The following is a 20,178-nucleotide window of genomic DNA, read 5'->3' on the forward strand; positions in this document are numbered from 1 at the left end:
ATTTCACACATAACCTAAGAGTCCTTCCGGTTACGCATCTTCTCTTTCACTCGAACAAGCGAGGCAGTGTTGTGGCTTCGCTCTCTTCTAGTTGGATCAATTAGTTCATGGATGAACTTACCGTGGCCTTACTTAACTTGTATTTACCACCATCCAAAATGCTACAATTGTGTTATGAAATCATTAAATTTAGACAATTGAATGGTTAACCATTGTACGAGGCATGCGAGACATTCAATAGAAAACTCATGCAATGGCCCAACCATGACGTCCAGGAGAAGATGCTTCTCCAAATCTTTAATCCGGCTCTTGATTTGTTCAACAAAACCGTGGTAGACAATGTAGTGGGGATTTCTCTTATGAAGTTGACTTGTTAGGCGGATACAACCTTGTTTGAGGAAGTCACTAAGAAAAATTAGGGGTGGCATATCCGTGATACCGAGTAACCAAAAGGCTACTACCTCCTTTATTAATAAAGAGAAAAAGAAGAGAGAGAAAGTGAGGGAGAAAAACATGGCAAAAATGATGATGCAATTGAATATTTTAACTAAGCATGTGATGGGTGCACCCACTAAAATGATGAATGTCGTGGCATCCAAGGCATGTGATGATGAAGAAGCCAAGAAGCTTGATGTGGAGATTAGGTATTTGGCTAACTATTTTAGGGATTCCCCCTCCACCTATCAAAGACAAGGTGGGAATCAAGGTTGCATGGATCATGATCATGATCGTGATTTGAGGGACAAAGACCGAGTGTATGATCATTTTGTTCCCCCTCATAACTGGCAAAGAACAAAGATGCAAATCCCACTGACCCTGACATAAAAAACTGAAGATATCTTGGCAAGAATTTTGATAAATGTGGAGGGAACAGATAAGATGGTTCATGAATTAAAAGGTGAATTTTCACAAATCAACCAAACAATTGTGTCCTTTGCTTCAATTAAACAATTGGAAACTCAAATAGGGCAAAGAACAAAGATGCAAATCCCACTGACCCTGACATAAAAAACTGAAGATATCTTGGCAAGAATTTTGATAAATGTGGAGGGAACAGATAAGATGGTTCATGAATTAAAAGGTGAATTTTCACAAATCAACCAAACAATTGTGTCCTTTGCTTCAATTAAACAATTGGAAACTCAAATAGGTCAAATCTCCACCCAACTCAATGCTAAACAAAAAAGTTCTTAGTGACACTATTGTGAACCCAAAAAATAATGCTCAATTGTTGGAAATAGTCACTAGTAGTGAAAAAACCCTTGGTGATAATTTGAAGGAAGTTGAATGAGAGAATGTGGGTGAAAAAGAGCCTGAGATTGAATAAATAAATGTGAAGAAAAAGCTTGCGGTTGAATTAAAAGAACAAACTCCAAACTCTCAAAGAGGGAGTGAGAAAGAACCGATTGTGATTGATGAAAAGGTGGATGAAGATAATGAGCCACGAAGTGATGAATTTTCCAATATCCAAATTCCCCCTCTGTTTCTGCAAAGGCTTAAGAAGAAAGAAGAGAGTGACAAGCTCAATAAATTCATGGCTAAGCTTAGAAACCTCTCTGTCAATATCCCGTATCTTGAGGTGATCCAAGAAAATTTGCGGTATGCTAAGCTTATGAAAAAATTAATGACGAAGAAGAAGCTCATTGAAGGTGATACCATTGAAGCCACCGATGGGTGTAGTGCTATCATGTATAGCGAAATAGCAGAAAAGAAAGAAGACCCCAAGCCATTTACAATTCCATGCACCATCGAGATACATATGTTTGAAAAAGATTTTTATGACCTTTGTGAAAGTATAAATCTCATTCCCTTTGTAATATATCGAAGGCTTGGATTGGGTAACCCTACTCCAATGTCGATAAGGCTTTTGATGGAGGACCGGCCTATCAAGAATTCGGTTGGTATTTTGTTCGACATATTAGTGAAAGGGGATAGATTCATCCTTCCGGCATATTTTGTGGTGCTCAATTATGAGATGGGTCAAGAGGTGCCTATTGTCCTTAGTAGACCTTTCCTTGCTACCGAAAGAGCCCTTGTCAATTTGGATCTTGGGAAATGAGGTTTAGAGGTCATGATGATGAGATGTCTTTCTGAGTATACACAATGAAGAAACAAACCATGAGGTTCAAGTGGTGTGGGTTATTAATGTTGAAGATGAGCAGGTGAGTGCTTTGTCCCTTGAGGATCCAACTTGAGAAAGATGAAGGACGTCATGAAATAAGGATAACTAAGGCTCTATGTGAGAGGCAACCCACAAATTCCACAAAATTGGATCATATCTATTATTTTTAATTTCGTAGTGTAGATTTTAATTTTGTCATTTGATTAATCCATGCATTTGTGTGATTAAAAAGTGTGGTTAATGAGTTTAATAAAGGGAAAGTGTGACATTTTTGAATGTTAGTCTGAATAGGGAAAGTGTGTCTAAATTGTGAAATAAGCTAAAAAGGTGAAAATAGAGGTGCAGAAATACCCTCAGTCACCACAATCTCAAGCCCCGTGTCGCAATCATCTTCACCTGCGTGTTTGTGATCTTGAATCCATGACAACGATCGCAGTTAAATCAGTCTAAATGACCATCCGAATGCTCTAATTTCTCCACACTCACTTCTTAAATTTTCTCTTAATTTGTACCCACTCCTAGGCATATTTTGGGTATTCAAAAGCATTTAAGCATTCCCCTAGCATTATTTGCTCCGGTAAGTGTATTGAATTCATGCTTTAATTATTGCAAATATGCCATAGAATGCATGAAGTAAGGAAGGACTAAAACTATGATTTTCATTATTAAATCTATGTGAAATTATACTTGTGTGGTGATTACTTGCTAAAAATAGTGTGCGCAAATGTAAAGAAGTCTTGGGTACCCAAATTGTGAGTGAAATTGAGTAAAAGGAAGGGTGTACACCAAGTTCTCGATCAAAAGCCCAAACTAGTTCATAGCTAGTTGTTTTCACATTCTAAGGGCATAATCGAGTACCTAGTAATCTTGTTCAATGATTTTGGTGTTAATTCTTCTTTTAGAACATGTTTTGGCATAGAATTTGGATTTTTGCATTGTTGGAATTATGCATCAAAATAACCTCAGATATTGCAATTGAGGTGCCGCGATCACAGCTTTATGGCCCACAATCACTACATCTAAGTTTGAATCTATCCTGGTCCCAAAATTTTGAAATTCAAATTCTTCTCCAAACACCACGAAATACCCACCGCATGAGCTTTAGTGGACAACATGGAATTATTTGTGTATGTATATGTCAATGATTAATATTGTTGTGTTGTTCTCATATTTTTTAGGATCATATCATGGAAGACTATGATCAAGTTCGATTCATGGGCCTCGAGTACCACACTTTGTACCATGGTGATCTTTTGAGATAAAAGTTTCTTTTGGAAAGAGAAATATGCTTGAAAAAAGTGCCACAAAAGCTTTTGGTATTTTATGACAGCTTGTGGCCACTGGGTGGTGGTGCTTCGCCCTATATCCTTGCAAGGCAAATTAGTAGTGGGTTCAGAAATTCTACGCTAACCTTAGCATAGTATCTTTCTCAGACCTATCAATCAGGATTATTAGAATCTAGGGAAAGGAGGTGCATTTTTAGGCAGAGAAAATTAATGACCTATATGGGCTCCCAAATATAGATATGGTTGACTTTGAAGCCAAGAGGCGTATGATGGGTAGCAGGATAATGGATAGGTTGTGCTCGGGCAAGGAGTTCTCTAGGGTAACTAATAAGAGAAATATATGAATGAATGTTTTCACTTCAGGGACTGAATTTGGCTGATCATCATTTATAGCCAAGTCTCTCCTTGCACCTACATGACAACAGTTCCAAATTTGTGGGGTTAGATGGTTTTTTGCATTCTAAATGGCATTTCTTTGAATGTTGGTCAGATTGTGGTCGCAGACATAAAATTCTTCAAGAACCATGGTGGTACGCAAATCCCTTTACCCTCTTTGATTACTAAGCTTTGTAAAGAGTTTGAGTTGAGGAGTACCCTTGAGATACTTTGATGCACCCAGGCCACCCCATCTATCATTTAAAAAATCGGGTGAGGGTGTACCGGGCAAGAGCAAAAAGAGAAAGATCAACTTGGGCAAGTCAAGAATTGAGGATCCATAGTCTTTTAGGCCATTTACGACCAACCCCTTTAATGATATTTTTGTTGAGATAAGGACCATTAAGGTGCTAGGGTCCTATTTCCCTAGGGGATGTAAGAGCCCTCAACCACTCGCCATTTATATATGGCCAAAACTGATTATATATAGTACTTTAAGGACCAGATGAAGAAGGGAGCCACTATTTATAGGCTCGATAGGGCCAAATCATCATTAGAAGAGTCTCATAGAGAGCTTCGGTACTTATACAAAAAGATGGTAAAGGTATAAGAAGATGGATAAGTTTTTTAGCAAGATGTGGGAGAGGGTAAAGGGCCATTTGGAAGGTCCTAAAAGCCTAAGATAGACTTTATTCCTCCCAAGTGGAGAGTGATGATGATTCCCCAACAGAGTGGTCCACTCCTGATGATGTAGATGATGATGCATAGTCCAAGAAAGAGAGCAACTCTTGTTATAGTTTCTAGAAAAATCTTTATCTCTCTTTATGTTTGATTGTTTATGTAGTGAGAACACTGCTAGCTTTTGAGGTGGGGGTGCTTGTATCTGCATTTATTTTATTTTGGCCTATATTATTGATATTTCTAGATATTTTGATGTTATTTTGGATGACTTTTATTTTTATTTTGGGTTGTAATATGTGGGCACTCAAATGGTGCCCACATTGCATGGATTAATTGCTTAGCTTGTTTTGTTTTCTTTATTAATATTTCTCTTAGTTGTGATGATATCTGAAGAACATTTCTCTATGATAGATTGAGTGACAACATTCTTGAGGGAAAATTGTATTGATTGGGTTTTGAGTCATGGATGCAAGGGAAGTCAGAGTACCCGCAACACTAGAGCTACAAATGTAAGGGAAGTCTGAGTACCCATAGGATTTTTGATTTGGGATTGCACTTATGCCTCTGGTGAAGTATGAATAACCATATGGTTTGCCTATATGAAACCTGTAATGTGAGATGTCAGCTTGGTCTAATGCCATAAATAGCAAATTGTGTGTGGTACAAAGTTGAAGCAAACACCCCTCCATCCATTTTTTTTTAAAAATCATGGGCACGGACGTGAGCGACCTTTTAACAATACTTTACCTTTTTTGGTGACTCCAAAGTTTTGGCTCATAGAAATTGATAGATACTTCATTTTGTCTCTAGTAGGAAGGGCAATTGAGCCAATTTGAGAAGTTTACATGCAATGTAAGGTGAGCATTTTGTTTAAATCTCATGCACACTTGTACCATCTAGAACTTACCCCGTTAATTTCTCAAGGCTAATTTTGATTGCGCTTGGTTGGTGAAATTATCCTAGGCCATCTTTATGAACATAGGAACATAAAAAAAGACTTCAAAAAGTTGAGAAAATTGAAATTGCTAAAATATGCATATGTAAAGCATGGAATCAAAAGAAGTGGTCCATGGTCAAAAAGTCGGAAGAATGAAATGACGTGTTGTAGATTTTTAAGGAAGGTGTAGCCACTTTGTCCTAAATGATATCCTATCCTTCCCTGAACCAACATTACAATCTCAAAAATCCTTTTGGGATCTCCAACCAAGTGTATTTCAATATAATGGTGAGTGAAAATAAGGGCAAACCTATAGTATGGTACTTGTTAGCATTGAGATTCTTTGTGAAAGAGAGAGTTTCACACTTGAATCCCTTATTGCATATTTGATAATTGGTGTTTATGTCATTTTCCTTCTTATAAGGAGGTATGTGAACAACTTGAGGTGGGTGAGATTATCATCTCCCAAATAGTGAGGTAAAAGGAGTATAGTGAAGTTGAGGTTAATAGAGAGACACTTTTAGAGTGTGAGTGATTGTTGGATTATTTCTCCTTAAGGCCCTTTGCATCTTTGAGTTTTTATTTCATGACGAGGGGTGTCGTTAGAATAGCTTAGTCCATGTTTAAAGTGCCACTTGTGTTAGCAATCAAGTTTGAGGTCATTGTGATCATTGAGTTTTATAAATGGGCTTATGTTTACATTATCTCATTGAGTAAGAGGTATTGATACTTAAGGACAAACAAAGGTTTAAGGTGGGGGTACTGATGAATGGTGAATTTACCACTCATTTACATCCAAAATTCGTGCACACTACTACGATTTGAATGTATGAATGAGACAAATTTGTGATTAAATGCATTAATTTACATATTTTGCAAGATTACATATTATGAGAAAGAAAGATATGGATTTAAGCTAAAAAGGATAAAAAAGAGAAGAGAAGTGTAGATTGAAGACCTAGTGCAGAATTTGGTCATAACTACTGTGATCAAGATTGGTAAAAGCTCCGCAATAGCGAGGATCTGACCACATTTGCGGTAGCCGTGATCGGGGACAAGCTACAGTGATCGTGGGTAGGCAGGTTTATGCCTAGGAAAAAATTTATTTTTTTACCCAACCGACCCCAAATCCTTTAAAAGTCTCAAACCCTTTCTCATTTTGGTATTCTAGACTTTTAGGAACAATTGAATTTGAAATTTACAAACCTTAATTTGGGAAACAATTGTGTTTGCATTTTTAATTGAATTTTGGTGAAATTAAGGTGTAAATGGAAGAATCTTTTCATTCGCATTATCATGGATGTTTTGAATGAAACTTATGGCATATTTTTTTCTCTTAACTTCATAATTAGCTAAACTTTTGTTGTCTTTGGATTATGTTGAACTAAGGTGCAATTTTGTGTGGGTTGTATATATTTTTGTAAATTCAATCTTGTTAATGATAGATTTACTATGGATTGTTCAAATTAGTTGGTTTTTGTGGGTGAAAACCCCAAACACCCAAAATGAGTTTATGGGTGAAAACACCAAACACCTAAAATGGGTTTGTGGGTGAAAACCCTAAATTCTTGAAATATCACATCATCCTAGAAAAAGGGATGTGGGTGAACTTTTGGAACCCATATCATCCTTGAAAAACAAATATGGGTGACAAAGTAATTGTGGATAATAATGGATTTAGTTTGCTCTCTTTTGCCATCTTTGAAATAAGGATGATGTAATGCCCCGAGATCCCATCTCGAGATGTCACGCGGTGCTTATGGACCTGAAGGACCACAAGCTAACCCTTTAATGCTATCTGTACCTGTAAACTGCAAAATATCTGAAATAAATACAAAAACTAGCGATAAGGTTCAATACATCTGCATATACTCAAAACTGAAAACCAAATACTAATACATCAACATCTGTCTTAAAATCCTCTACACTGTCTGAACTGTGGAGTTGATGGGACATATCCCCAACTAACTCCGTCAACTGAAAATATAAATAAAATCTAATGCAATAATAGTACATTGAGATTCGTCCTCAAAAGAAGAGGACTCACTGCTACTGCTGCTGATTGGGACTAAACTGATGGGGATACTCTGGATCCTGCGCCTCTGAACCTATGGTGTCAAATAAAACACCATAGCGCAAATGCGTTAGTACAAAAATGTACCGAGTCTATGGACGAGGTAAGGATAAATGCAAGGGCTTATGCATGAACATAACTTAACTGAATAATATGCAAAAGCTAGATTAGCATACATAAAGAATCTGTAATTACTGAACATACTGCGAATACTATCATTAAGCATATTCGGAATAACTTTGGTAAGTGATACTGAATATACTGAAAGTCTAAAATTTCTAGACATACTAGGATTACGAGTATCTGAAGCTTCTGAAATTGATAGCAACCCTATCTAACAGGTTGTCTCTGAATCTGCTAATAATAAGAATGATTGACTGAAACTGTGATCAACCCTATCTAGAAGGTAGTCTCTGAATCTATGGATAACAATACTACTTGATAACTAATTTTGAGATCGGTCTATTTAGCAGCGGATCTTTGAATTTGCAAATAATTATACTTGATGGCCTGTATCTAACAACCTTGCATTCTGTAGACTGAACTGAGCTCTTTCTTAATGTCTGAGCTGATTTTGAAATTGAGACTGTGGGAAGTAGTCTTCTAATCGACATGCCCCGCCTAGCAAAGTCAGGGTCCAACCTGCGCCCCAATTGGAAGGGAGTTAGTACCGCGCCACCGGTAAAGACAACTTTATGTGACCCTCATCTATCAGGTACTCAAACAAGAATGGTGGAGCCCTCATCTAACAGGTTAAGCCACCTCATCTACCTTCAACTAGTAGGTATGATGTCTCCAACTACGCTTGCTATGTAGTTCAGGAGTGCAAGAATTGCTTATAAGAATCACACCCTCTACTAGTAGGTGAGTTCCCATCCTTGAGCTCACTTGGTGCTGAATCCTACTTCTAACTGAAATACACTGATCTGATTCTTAACTGAACTTAAATTGAGCTGAATCTGATATTGATCATGTTTCTCAAGAGATCTGACTAAGTTACGCTGAGATTACTTAGTTTCGTATCTAATGGAAAAAGGTATTGAATCATGGTATCTGACTAAAGATACAGAGCTTGAATAGATTACTCAAATCACTTCTGAGATTAGAATAAATCATTTGAATACTATTAGATCTGAGCTGATTTACCGGACTGGGATAGATTACTAGTGATACAGTGATTACAGAGAGTTTTGAGATTACTGAGTTTACTTATGTTCTGCACTTGTCTGAGGATACAAAGTTCTGTAGTTCACTGAGTTTTAAGAATTGTTGCTTGATTGGAATTATCACAAAACTGACACGGGCTCTAGAGAACATCTCTATTATCGGGTATAAATACCCCGAACTTGATAACATAAAAGTAAAACATAATCATTCTTGCATTATCACGATCATCCATTCATCATCACAATCATTCATTCATCAACACAAGCATTCATTCTTCATCATAATCATTCATGTATCATCGCAATCATTCATGGATTATCGCAATCGTTCATGTATTATCTCAATCATTCATTCATCGTCACCATCATTAATGTATCATCACAATTATTAAAGCATCTCTCCAAGTAATTAAAAATCAAAGCATACTTCCCCCTCCCTCAAAATCATTAAGGCATCGCATCAAACATTTAGGAAACTTAGACCTCTAGTCATCATCACAATCACCAAAGGGTCGCTTTAAGCATCTCAAAATAATAATCATATCATAACTTAGGAAAAATATGCTATTAGATCGTACTTCATTCAACAAGGTTTTTACCTCAACTATTTCATACCTATATCAGTTTTGACATATGTTTGGGTATCACATGGCTTCGGGAAACTTCATACTATCATGTCATAACTTACTTGATAATCACTTGGAATGTATTAAAAACTTAGCATATGTCAAAGGGCACATAATTGGGGAATTTACTACTTTCACATCTCCACTTGTTCACTAATGCCCTTCAACAAACACTAGACATGCATAGGTTCACACTTATTTGGATATTTCACACTATCATGGTACAATTCATTAACTAGGGAATTTCATGACACTCATAGTTCTTAAAGTCTTATACATGGAGGGGAGTGCATATAAAAACATGCCAGACGTCCATCGACCTAGCTTCACGAACGTTTCATCAACAATTATAACACATAACAATATCTTAGAAGTCATTATTTTTATAAGGGTGTATCATGCATTTGTCATTAGATCACAATTTAACTACAATGCTTGATTTCTAGTGTCTTAGATATTTTATAGAACACCTTACATGCACAACTTAGGCATAAGTATAATAACCCAACTACTCATCATGAACAACCAGATTTACATGTTTCCAACTCATATATTATCATAGATTCATAAAAACCACATAGATATCCCATCTTGGAGATCATTCAACATCAAAAACAAGTACATATCCATTTACCACACAAATACCACATACTAAGGCCAAGACTTGATTCTTGTAGACAAACATGAATCACAACTCACAAGAATCATTAAAAATTCATAATCATAAATCTTGGAGATTTATAAAAGGGTACTTGAGCTTCTTGGATGAAAGGGACCCAAGAATCAACATCTACATACGTTGGGGAAACTTCTTTCTTTAAGGTTCTTGGAGAGATTCTTGATTTCTTGACTTTTCTTGATTTTTCTTGATTTTTATTGAAGAAGAAATAAGGGTTTTGCTATTGGATATAAACTCTAATTTGATGTTTTGGATGAAGGAGAAGTTATGATCTTTTATTTAGGGTTATTTGGTATTAAATACGGTGAAAAATGACCCAAAAATTCCTTTAAAACGGTGCTTCAGCGTTGTCTCGGACAATTCTGACGGTCAGAGTGATGGACCATCACTCTGGTCACTAACCACCACTCCCACCATCACTTTTGGTCCAGAAAAGTCCATAATTGCTTTAGTTCTGACGGTAAAAGTGGCAGGCCATCACTAACTTAACGGTCCGTCAACTTGTCCGTCACTCCTGGACAACTCTCAGTAAAACGACCATAACTTCTTACTCCGATATCGGATTTTGGTGAAATTGGTATCATTAGAAATATAATTCAGTTATATATATTTTGGTGGGTCATGAGATCAAAATTATTTGTATAATTGGAGATATGCTCATTTAAAGTTGATTATGGCAATGTTCTTCTCAAGAATTCAATCGGTAAGGGATATTTTGATTCGTCTAATAGATAGGACGTATTTAAGGCTTTAATACACATCAAACTTGATCATAAAACTATCAAATCACTAAGATTTATTTAACATGATCTTGAATCATGGTTCTACTATTGGTTGGGATTCTCAGGGTATTACAGATGAGTAGAGAGTTAGCTATGTCTTGGGCATATTCCTGGAAATAGGAATGCCCAATTAAGGTATTAGGTGGTTTTAATTTACACACTTTTTAGGCACTTAAAAGGTCCAACGACTGATATTTTTGAGATTTTATTGACAAACTAGTCTCAAGGACTTTCGACATAGCCTACCACATCATTAATGACTAGAATTTGCACCAAATTATGATGTTCGCATGAATAATTTTCCTTTACATAGACATAATCCTAATAGCCTTCTCATATTGAATTTGTAATCACATGTGCTTCCTTAGTTCGTTGATTTGATTAGATTTTGATTAATCTTTTTTTCATACCAACCCCCTTTTTAAATTATGTATTTTACTTTGTTTACATTACAGGTATCTTTTTAGGAACTATTAACACCCATAGGACTACAAATCTAATTTTGATCCTCATGGATTCAACCTTAACATAAGTTGAGCTATTGACAACGACCAACCTCTACCAATTTGAATGGTATAGGTGAGTGTTATCAAGGACTTAAAAAATTATGATTGTGCATATAGTTCTATTCTGATAATTGGTTGATTATTGATTTGTACTTGGAATTAGTTGTCTCTCAATAAAGTAAAGCATGCTTAAAGTTGAGTACAAATATAATAATAGGTAGCATAAGTGTTATTTAATGTGATGTGTGTGCAAGGATTCTATTTAAATTATTAATTTATGTATACATCTAGAACTTGACCATTCTATTTTTTTAGGTGATAAGTTTGTTGTGTAGGTTGGTATCACAAGCTCTGTTTGAACTTAGTCTAATTTGCCTAAGAGATCTATCCAAATGATGTGCATAAATCCCCTTGATCCCAATTTTGAGCTGATAACTTTTTTATTTAACAACTACTGGCCTTTTCTTCTCTATTGTTTAACCATTATTTGGCCTTGTTCAATCCTTAGACATCATGCACCTCAACTCAGGCAAATTGCCTAAGTTGAGGGTGGCTATTGTAGAATAATTTTATAAGTAATGACGGGTATAAAGAAAGTGGGAGAAAATCAAAGAAAACTCTAGAAGTGTGTACAATTAAGGAAAAACTTGAATGTTTATATATATATACACACACATATATATATGTATACATATATAGTTTTTTTAACCCTTAAATTGTAGCACTATCAATAGGAGAAGTGAATAAGGAGAACAAGGGTAGAATTAGAAAGCAAACTAATTTGATATATCTCACCTCCACCCAAGTGTTCATTACAAACCAAATAAAGTCATTTAGTAATCCTTCTCAACCAATTATAGAACCTGGTTGAATAGTAAGGGCAAGCTTATGGTATAGTATATGAATTATTTGATGTTTATTGTGAGGGAGAGATTTGAATTAAAGTTCCTAATTTAACTCTATAGGTGTGAAAGAGAGTTCTTTGTTGTAAGGGTGTTTGAATGATATATTTTGTTGCTAGTTATTGGTTAGGTATATTGAGTGTATGTTATGTCATTCCTTTAGAGTGTAATGACAATTAGGGATCCCTTCCAATTGGTTGATGAATAACTCATGCATATGTTGCTAACATAATTATGGGTCTATTTTGCTATCCAGTGGGTGCTTATTCTTTAAAAATCTAGATGCTGGCATTATATTGTGTTAGTTTCCTTGAGGACAAGAAAATATCTAAAGTTTAGGGTGTTGATGTACTAGCTTATGACGACATATTTTGGATATTTGATGAAGGATAATTGCATTTTGCATTCAACCTTTGGTATTGTTTAACGTTTTAATGTTTGTTTTAAGGAATTATGACCAAAAGTAGAAAAAAATGAATTTTGTATTGTTAGTATGCTGCCATGGTACATCTGATGAACCGTCAGTGCCCTGGCTGACTGTCGCACCTTGCATCAGGATGAAACAAAAAGATAGGAAAAGCTAAAGCCAGTGATGATCTACTCGAGAAACCATCAAGGCCTCAACAGACCGTAACCTCTGTCATCACATAGAATTAGAATCCACAAAGAAGGTCAAGCCAAGATATGTTTCAGTTGACAGTCTATCAGACCCCCAATAGACGATCACCTCAATCGTCAATGCCATACAAATATTGTCCTAATCTGGTAAGTCAAGATGGTTCAAGAGATGAACCATTGCATCATTAATGACCCATCTCATGATCCATTAAGAATGATGGGTAGCCCAAGTTTGAATTTCAAAACCCACTTTGCTAGAGGCTATAAATACCTAGTCTATGGTTTAAGATAGGCATCTTCGATACTGAGATATATTGTAACTCCTTTTTTATCTAAGAAAATATTTTTATAGTACTTGAACAGAAGATTTTTGGCTTGGATCAAAGATTTGAATTCTGATTTTGTTCTTTAAAAATTTTAACCCTTATATTATAAAATTTTGTTGTTTCATCTCTTTTCTTGTCATGAGTGGCTAATACCCCATAACTATGGTTGTGGGATCCTTGGAGGAAAATTACTTCAGGATCTATGTATTGCCGAATTGGTACTATCATTGTCATTATATTGCTATTCCCTTTGGTTTAGTGAATTTCTAATGGTTGCAAACATTTGGAATAAGCCCTAGAACTGAACTTCTTGAGTAAAGATGTTAATGTTAGAAAAAAACTGTAGCAACAAGAATTTAGGGTTTGCAACTCTTGAACAAAGATTAATGATTCAACAATATTAGTCTCTTGAGGATTAAATCAAATTTGTATCTCAAAACTTTAAGGTCAGGAGAATTAAAGTGAAAAACCATCTTCATAGGTTGGAAAACACTTAAGCGGAGAATTGAAATTTATTTCCTTGTAATTGCATATTTTATTGCAAAGTCATACTATACATGACCTGGAAGTGATAGAACACTAAGGTGAACACAATCCTAGTTTGATTTTTCTCATTGAGTGATACATTAAAAAAATTAACTTTTACAGTTTGGCACAAGAACTATTATTTATTCACTTTACAGTACAACCCAGTATTTCATGGAAATTGTTGACTGATTAACATTTAAACTAATACAACTTAATTAACATCATATTCCCTCTGGGATTTGAACCCAACCTCTATTGGGTTATATATTTGACAACAATCAGTTACACTTATTTATAAAGGATTTATAGTTTGTGTGAATCAAATTTTTGCAACATTGTCAGGGAATATGAATGTTCATTAAGTTTATGTGTGTTATATGACTTTTAGTTTCATTTTCTTATTTTACTTTTATTTTTTGATTTTGTGTTTGTAGGCTATTAGTTGTGTAAGCCATAAAATCATCGTTTAGGAAACCCCTATTGCCCTATGATCCTAAACTCCCTAGAACACTGAGGAGAAATATGGACACACATCAAGAAGTAGAAAGATTCCTTGGATATGGTGCTTTACAGTTGAACTAACAAAATATTGATACACCTGATCATGTGCAAAACTATTACAATAGGGATCTGGGTGATGATTTGTTGGTTAATCCTATGAATGGTGACTTGGCAATAATGTTTCACCATTCAATTGAAACTAGAAAGAACGAGACAACGAACATCAATAGCATACAACTAACTTTTCCTTGGATGGTGATGATGTTGATTTAGATGGTATTAGAGCTATTGAAGCAATTGTGTTACCACTACTGGATCCTAGGATAAAGTTTAAAGGTTGAATTTGGGGACTTTGTCCCAAAAGGGCCAAATTATTATTTCTTTCATTCAACCCCTAATTTCAGTTTGTTATCAGTTGGGTATTCTCCTATGGGTTCATTTGATCATGGAAAATATGTTTTGGAAAAAAAATATTATTTTACCTTTCCTTTTTGAAAACCTATTTTGGGGGTCCATTTTGACTCCACTTTGGAAGTGAGAATTATGGGTATCGTTGGCTTTATTTTGATACATAGATTCTATACTTATATGTTTTAGCTAATTCTTGAGTCCTTATATGAGGTGAAAGCTCGGTGATAAAAGTTTATTTGTTCCAAGTTTAACGTTCGAGGTATGTTATGGTTCAAATTTCTTCAAACATGGTTGGGTATTTAAGAATAATATAAATGCTTGCTATGGATATGGCGTTGTATCATGGAAAATGTTTTTAGGTGATTTATGTGTCCGTGTAAGGGCCTATGAGGATAATACTTAATGGTTTTGTGAAATTATTTGTTATGTGTGACTCTTTGGGGTCTTATATCATATCATAGCCTGGTATTTTATATATATATATGTTTGGTTGCACTCTTTTTGGTCAAAAAATCTTAAATTTTGGGAATTATATGGTATCAATGTATTCTTCTTGCATGTTTCACTAAATGGTTTCAGGATTATCTTGATCATGTGTGGTTGGTTGATTTGAGTGGAATTTTGGCTCATATGGTTGGTATATTGGTTGGATTTCGATATTCTTATTTTGGTTGGTAGTGAGAATTAAATCCTCATATCATATTCATTTATGAAACATTGGTACCACCATGGAAATACTAGAAACATAAGCTTTTCTGATAGAAAATGTGACATCATTAAAAATCCTTTATTGATCTATACATTGGAGAAGAGATTATGGATATTGGTATGGGATATTGGTTGTATATGGGTTAATGAAGCTCCCATGGGTCCTACTTCTATAGCACAACTCGGTAGGTATAAACAGAGGGTGTGTGATAACCTCGTTCATCGCATCATCATCATCATCTTCTTCATTACATTCCTTATATTGTGCTTATTTTGTTATCTTATTTATGTCCCTGACTTTATATCTGTCCATTTGTTCTAACTTTTTATGCTTGTATTTAGTATACATATATATTTGTGCACCCTTTCCTTACATATATTGGTTACATGTGTATATGGTCGAACTGTTAGTAGAGACAGTGTGGGGTACCGTTTGGGATATTTTTTGATTGCAGATAATGTGCCCATAGTTTGTACTTATATGCATTATTTTCTACTTTATTTTCTCAGTTGGCCTATGATACCTACTGAGTACAAGTGGATCATACATATTCCTATTGTGCCCTTTTAGTGCAGATCAAGGTATGAGTTCACCTCACAGATAGCTAATTCATGAAGCATTTGGAGTCTTCGAGGTAGAAGTTGACCTATGCATCTGGAGTTGACTACTTTCTTTTCTTATTTAGACTTGTATTATTTGTATTCAATGATAGAGTTGTTCCTTCAGGTTTTCCTATGTATATTTTGACTTTGATTTCTATTAGTGGTTCTTACAATGTGACACTAGGTTTAGGAATTTGGTTTGGTATCTTTGATTATATTTACACTCTTACTATATATGTGTGATTTGACTCTGTTTGAGGAATCTTGCTTTGGTTTGGTATTGATTTCTCATTTTATATCAATTTGGGTGATAGAAATACTTGTCAAGGCTTGCTGCACTAGTGCCATCATGACCTTTGATTTTTGGGTTATGAAACAAATGTTATTGAATCTTTGGACGTGGTGTTAATTATCTTTACTAGTGATGGCCAAGGATTATGATGAGACAGTTTATGTATTAACTTGAATGTGATCATTTTGATATGACCTGAAGAAGTTGGACCTAGACATAAAAAATAGGCCAACAACTCCAGCAATGCCATCCATTAAATAACGACTAGTCTAGAGTTGAAAGAACTGCCAAGCAACTTGAGATACATGTTTTAGGGTTAAAATAATATGTTTCCAGTAATTATTACAACGCACTTGGTTGAACAACAAGAAGAGACCTTGTTTCGGTGTTACAAAGGCACAAAAGATCTATTGGGAGGAAAATCGCAAACATTATTGGCATCCCACTAGGTATTTGCACTCACAAGATTTAATTAGAAGAAGATAGTACTCCAATTATTACACATTAGCAAAGACTTAATCCACCTATGCAAGAGGTGGTATAGATTGACATAATAAAATTTCTTGATAAATGAGTGGTACACCCAATCTATGGCCATCCATTAAATAACGACTAGTCTAGAGTTGAAAGAACTGCCAAGCAACTTGAGATACATGTTTTAGGGTTAAAATAATATGTTTCCAGTAATTATTACAACGCACTTGGTTGAACAACAAGAAGAGACCTTGTTTCGGTGTTACAAAGGCACAAAAGATCTATTGGGAGGAAAATCGCAAACATTATTGGCATCCCACTAGGTATTTGCACTCACAAGATTTAATTAGAAGAAGATAGTACTCCAATTATTACACATTAGCAAAGACTTAATCCACCTATGCAAGAGGTGGTATAGATTGACATAATAAAATTTCTTGATAAATGAGTGGTACACCCAATCTATGATAGCAAATGGGTAATCCCATATCACGATCTAATTTCTATGGTCATAATGGCACCTACTAAGACCCTCCAGTAAGTAAGACAACCCACTGTCTAGAACAGCTACTAACAGACTATCAAAAGAAATTGAAGAAAAATTTATGGAGTAAACATGATAAAAAGACTAATATATATATATATATATGTATATATATATAAAAGTCCCAAAACATGGTGAAGTTAGTACAAGAGCTTCTAATACAATGGGAGTATAAAGTCAAATAATAAATAAATATGCATATACAAACCCATCTTTGAATACAACATAGAGATTCAGTATAATCAATAAGAGAGTGTGATTAATAATGCTCTGAGCATCAAGATATCACCCAAATATCCAATCCATAGCTGCTCCACATGATTCACATACCAATAATGTGAGCTCATACTATGATCTATAGGTTGCAAAAGAGTTGTATTACTATCAAACACGTGGTACTCAATAGGAAACTTCCGACATAGATTCAAAGATAATGCAAGTATAAATAACATGCAAGCAAGAATATAAACTACAAGCAACTATCTGGGAAGCTAACATACTTATGATAGAGCAACAATAAAGATAAACTATCCTACTCCTGGGGTATTCAGGAACTAAAGTAAGATAATGTATATCCCTATCCAATATACAAATAAAGAGTGGAAGAAGTATATATAGTAGTATACAAGGTCAAGGAATACATACACGATATGGATAAACAAGGAAAGAGACGGATATACATTAATACCATATCCAGATATATATATATATATATATATATATAAATACATAAAAGTTAACAAGACTTTTATTTAGAAAAGCTAACCAAGTAGAAAAGCTAATACTTGCATGATCAGGTCATATAGTAAAAGTTTCTAACCATGAATACACTATCCATGATGCAATTTATTGTAAAAAGGAAAGGGATGGGAATCATGCCTTTAGTCTCAGTGTTATTCTATAATAATCCTGTCACAAATTAACCATAATAACAATAATGATGTAACTGGCTAGTCTAAAAAAACACCTAACCAGGGCCCTATAAACCCAGAAGGTTCAATCAATACCCAGCAAACAACAATCATAGCTTGTGCCTATGAACCCTCTATAAGGTGAAACACCCAAGGTTCTGGTCCTTAGAAATTTCCTAGGTTTTGGACTTTTTGGACATCATACGACTCACTATTCTAGCTGTATAGTAAGGGTATGAGTCAGGTAACCCATTCATATATTGTCCATTGTTGGGAGTATTTGGATGGTTGATTTTCTAATATGGGTATGACTAGGTGGGTATGAGTCGTATGGTTGGTGATGGGCCATTGGGTTTGGTTTTCTCTCACTTAATCTAAAACATAGTAACTTAACTTGGAACTTAGTATGAGTGGCTCACTACGAGTCATGAGGATAGGGTATAAGTTGTATAGTCCAACTCATATGTTGGATAGTGTCAACCTCTCTTGATTCTATTATAGGTACAGGTTAAGGATACTAGTTGTACTCTTGGGTATGAGTGGCCTTGGTGGTTGTATGTTTGATAGTGTTGGGGTTACAATGGATGCTTAGGGTATAAGTGGTGAGTACACTTGTATGATAGTGTGCAAATTGGGTGGTGGAGTCGTAACCTCCTGCGGGAAAATTATATAGTTTAAGTTGGGGGTATTTTGGACATTTCCCCTTATAATCCCTCATGACGCCACGACTTAAAACACTTTTGGGGCATTATTTACCCTTTTATTATAATCCAAAACACTCTAAATGCTCTCCCATATCTCTTAAGTTCTTGGGTTTAACAAAATCTAGGGTTTCCTTTAAGGTGATTAATTTGGGCCTTACAAGGGTGGTTTATCTCCATCATCTTCATAATCTAAGGTGTGTTATCCTCCCTAATTGTTAGTTCAACTAAAGGTATTATTTAATGTATGGTTTTTATGATATTATTGTGATATGGTTTTGGGTCTTGTATTAAATGTTGGGGGTTTTTGTTATAAATGGTTGGTTATTGATTTCCCATGTTTTTAATTATGGTTTTCATGCTTTATTGGTGGTTTGGACATATGGTTGCATGGAACTAGTCAATTGATACTGGGTTTTGGTTTTAAAACTATATGCCGTCAACATGTTTGATAAAATGCCTATGAGAATGCTTTTGTTACATCGTTTATCTTTTATTGAAAACTTGCATGGTATAAATTGGTAATGGAACCCTCAATTGGTTTGGATGGTTTCTAATAGTTTTAAATGGCTTAATGTAATGTCTTGATAGTCATGGTCATGGTTTAACTGAAAGCATTGTGGGATACAAGGGAATCCCGAAAGAAAACTTAATAATGAAACACTTGTGAGGTTCATGGGAATCCCCCAAGTAAACTTAATGATAATTTAATATTTGGGTACATGGGAATCCTTTACCACTTCTTGCAAGATATAGTCGATAAGATAATACCACTTCTTATAGCCTTGGTTAATAATAAATGGAATTGGTAGCTTGGTTATGTGCTAATGGTTTTAATTGTCCAATAATGGCATGGTGTAATAGCTAACCGTGAAGGTGTGAGTCCAATGGACGAACACTGGAAACTCATGTTTGCTGAAATAAGGATTGTTCATGGTGACCATATACTATACTTATGGGGTACATAGGAGTCCCCTAAGTTACATTTGCATATATGTATCATGGAAAGAGAAGGGTACACGAAAACCACCTACTCCTATTGTATCTCTTGTTGGTGTAGCTATACGTATCAAGGCACATTCAGGGGGCAATACTGAACCCATATAGACTATGGGTGGTTCTTGTATGGTTAAGCTACACACACCTATGTTGATGGTTTTAAGGCATGCTAAACCTGGTTCCCTTTTCCATCATAGATTATATATATATATATGGTTGTGAATGAATATGGTTGTTTATTTGGTTTTAAAGGTTGGCACTATTTTATCCTTGTTCCTTAGTAATATATAGAGTTCACCCACTGACTTATCTTTAGGCAGTTGTACCCCCACGTAATATAGGAATAGGCTATACTCCTCCTCCTTCTTAATAATCGGATCTGGGATCAGCTTGTGTTTGATTGAAGTAGTGAGCTTTCATACTCTG

The 20,178-nt window shown here is 35.2% G+C and overlaps 1 protein-coding gene across 1 annotated transcript; it reads left to right on the forward strand.

Moving 5' to 3' along the window:
- Window positions 1–513: 513 nt before the first annotated feature.
- LOC124896712 lies at window positions 514–2,059 on the forward strand. Its single transcript, XM_047408437.1, has 2 exons — window positions 514–644; window positions 1,387–2,059. The coding sequence occupies exons 1-2, from the start codon at window positions 514–516 to the stop codon at window positions 2,057–2,059; spliced, it is 804 nt and encodes a 267-aa protein (XP_047264393.1).
- Window positions 2,060–20,178: the final 18,119 nt, after the last annotated feature.

The sequence above is a fragment of the Capsicum annuum genome, chromosome 3 (assembly GCF_002878395.1).
Source record: "Capsicum annuum cultivar UCD-10X-F1 chromosome 3, UCD10Xv1.1, whole genome shotgun sequence".
NCBI classification, from domain to species: Eukaryota; Viridiplantae; Streptophyta; class Magnoliopsida; order Solanales; family Solanaceae; genus Capsicum; species Capsicum annuum.

Excerpts from the sequence above, each read along its gene's own strand:
- LOC124896712 (XM_047408437.1), top strand. The coding sequence starts at position 514 with ATGGCAAAAATGATGATGCAATTGAATATTTTAACTAAGCATGTGATG. Across the intron at positions 645-1,386 it reads AAGCTTGATGTGGAGATTAG|AGGGAGTGAGAAAGAACCGA; the intron begins GTATTTGGCTAA and ends AAACTCTCAAAG.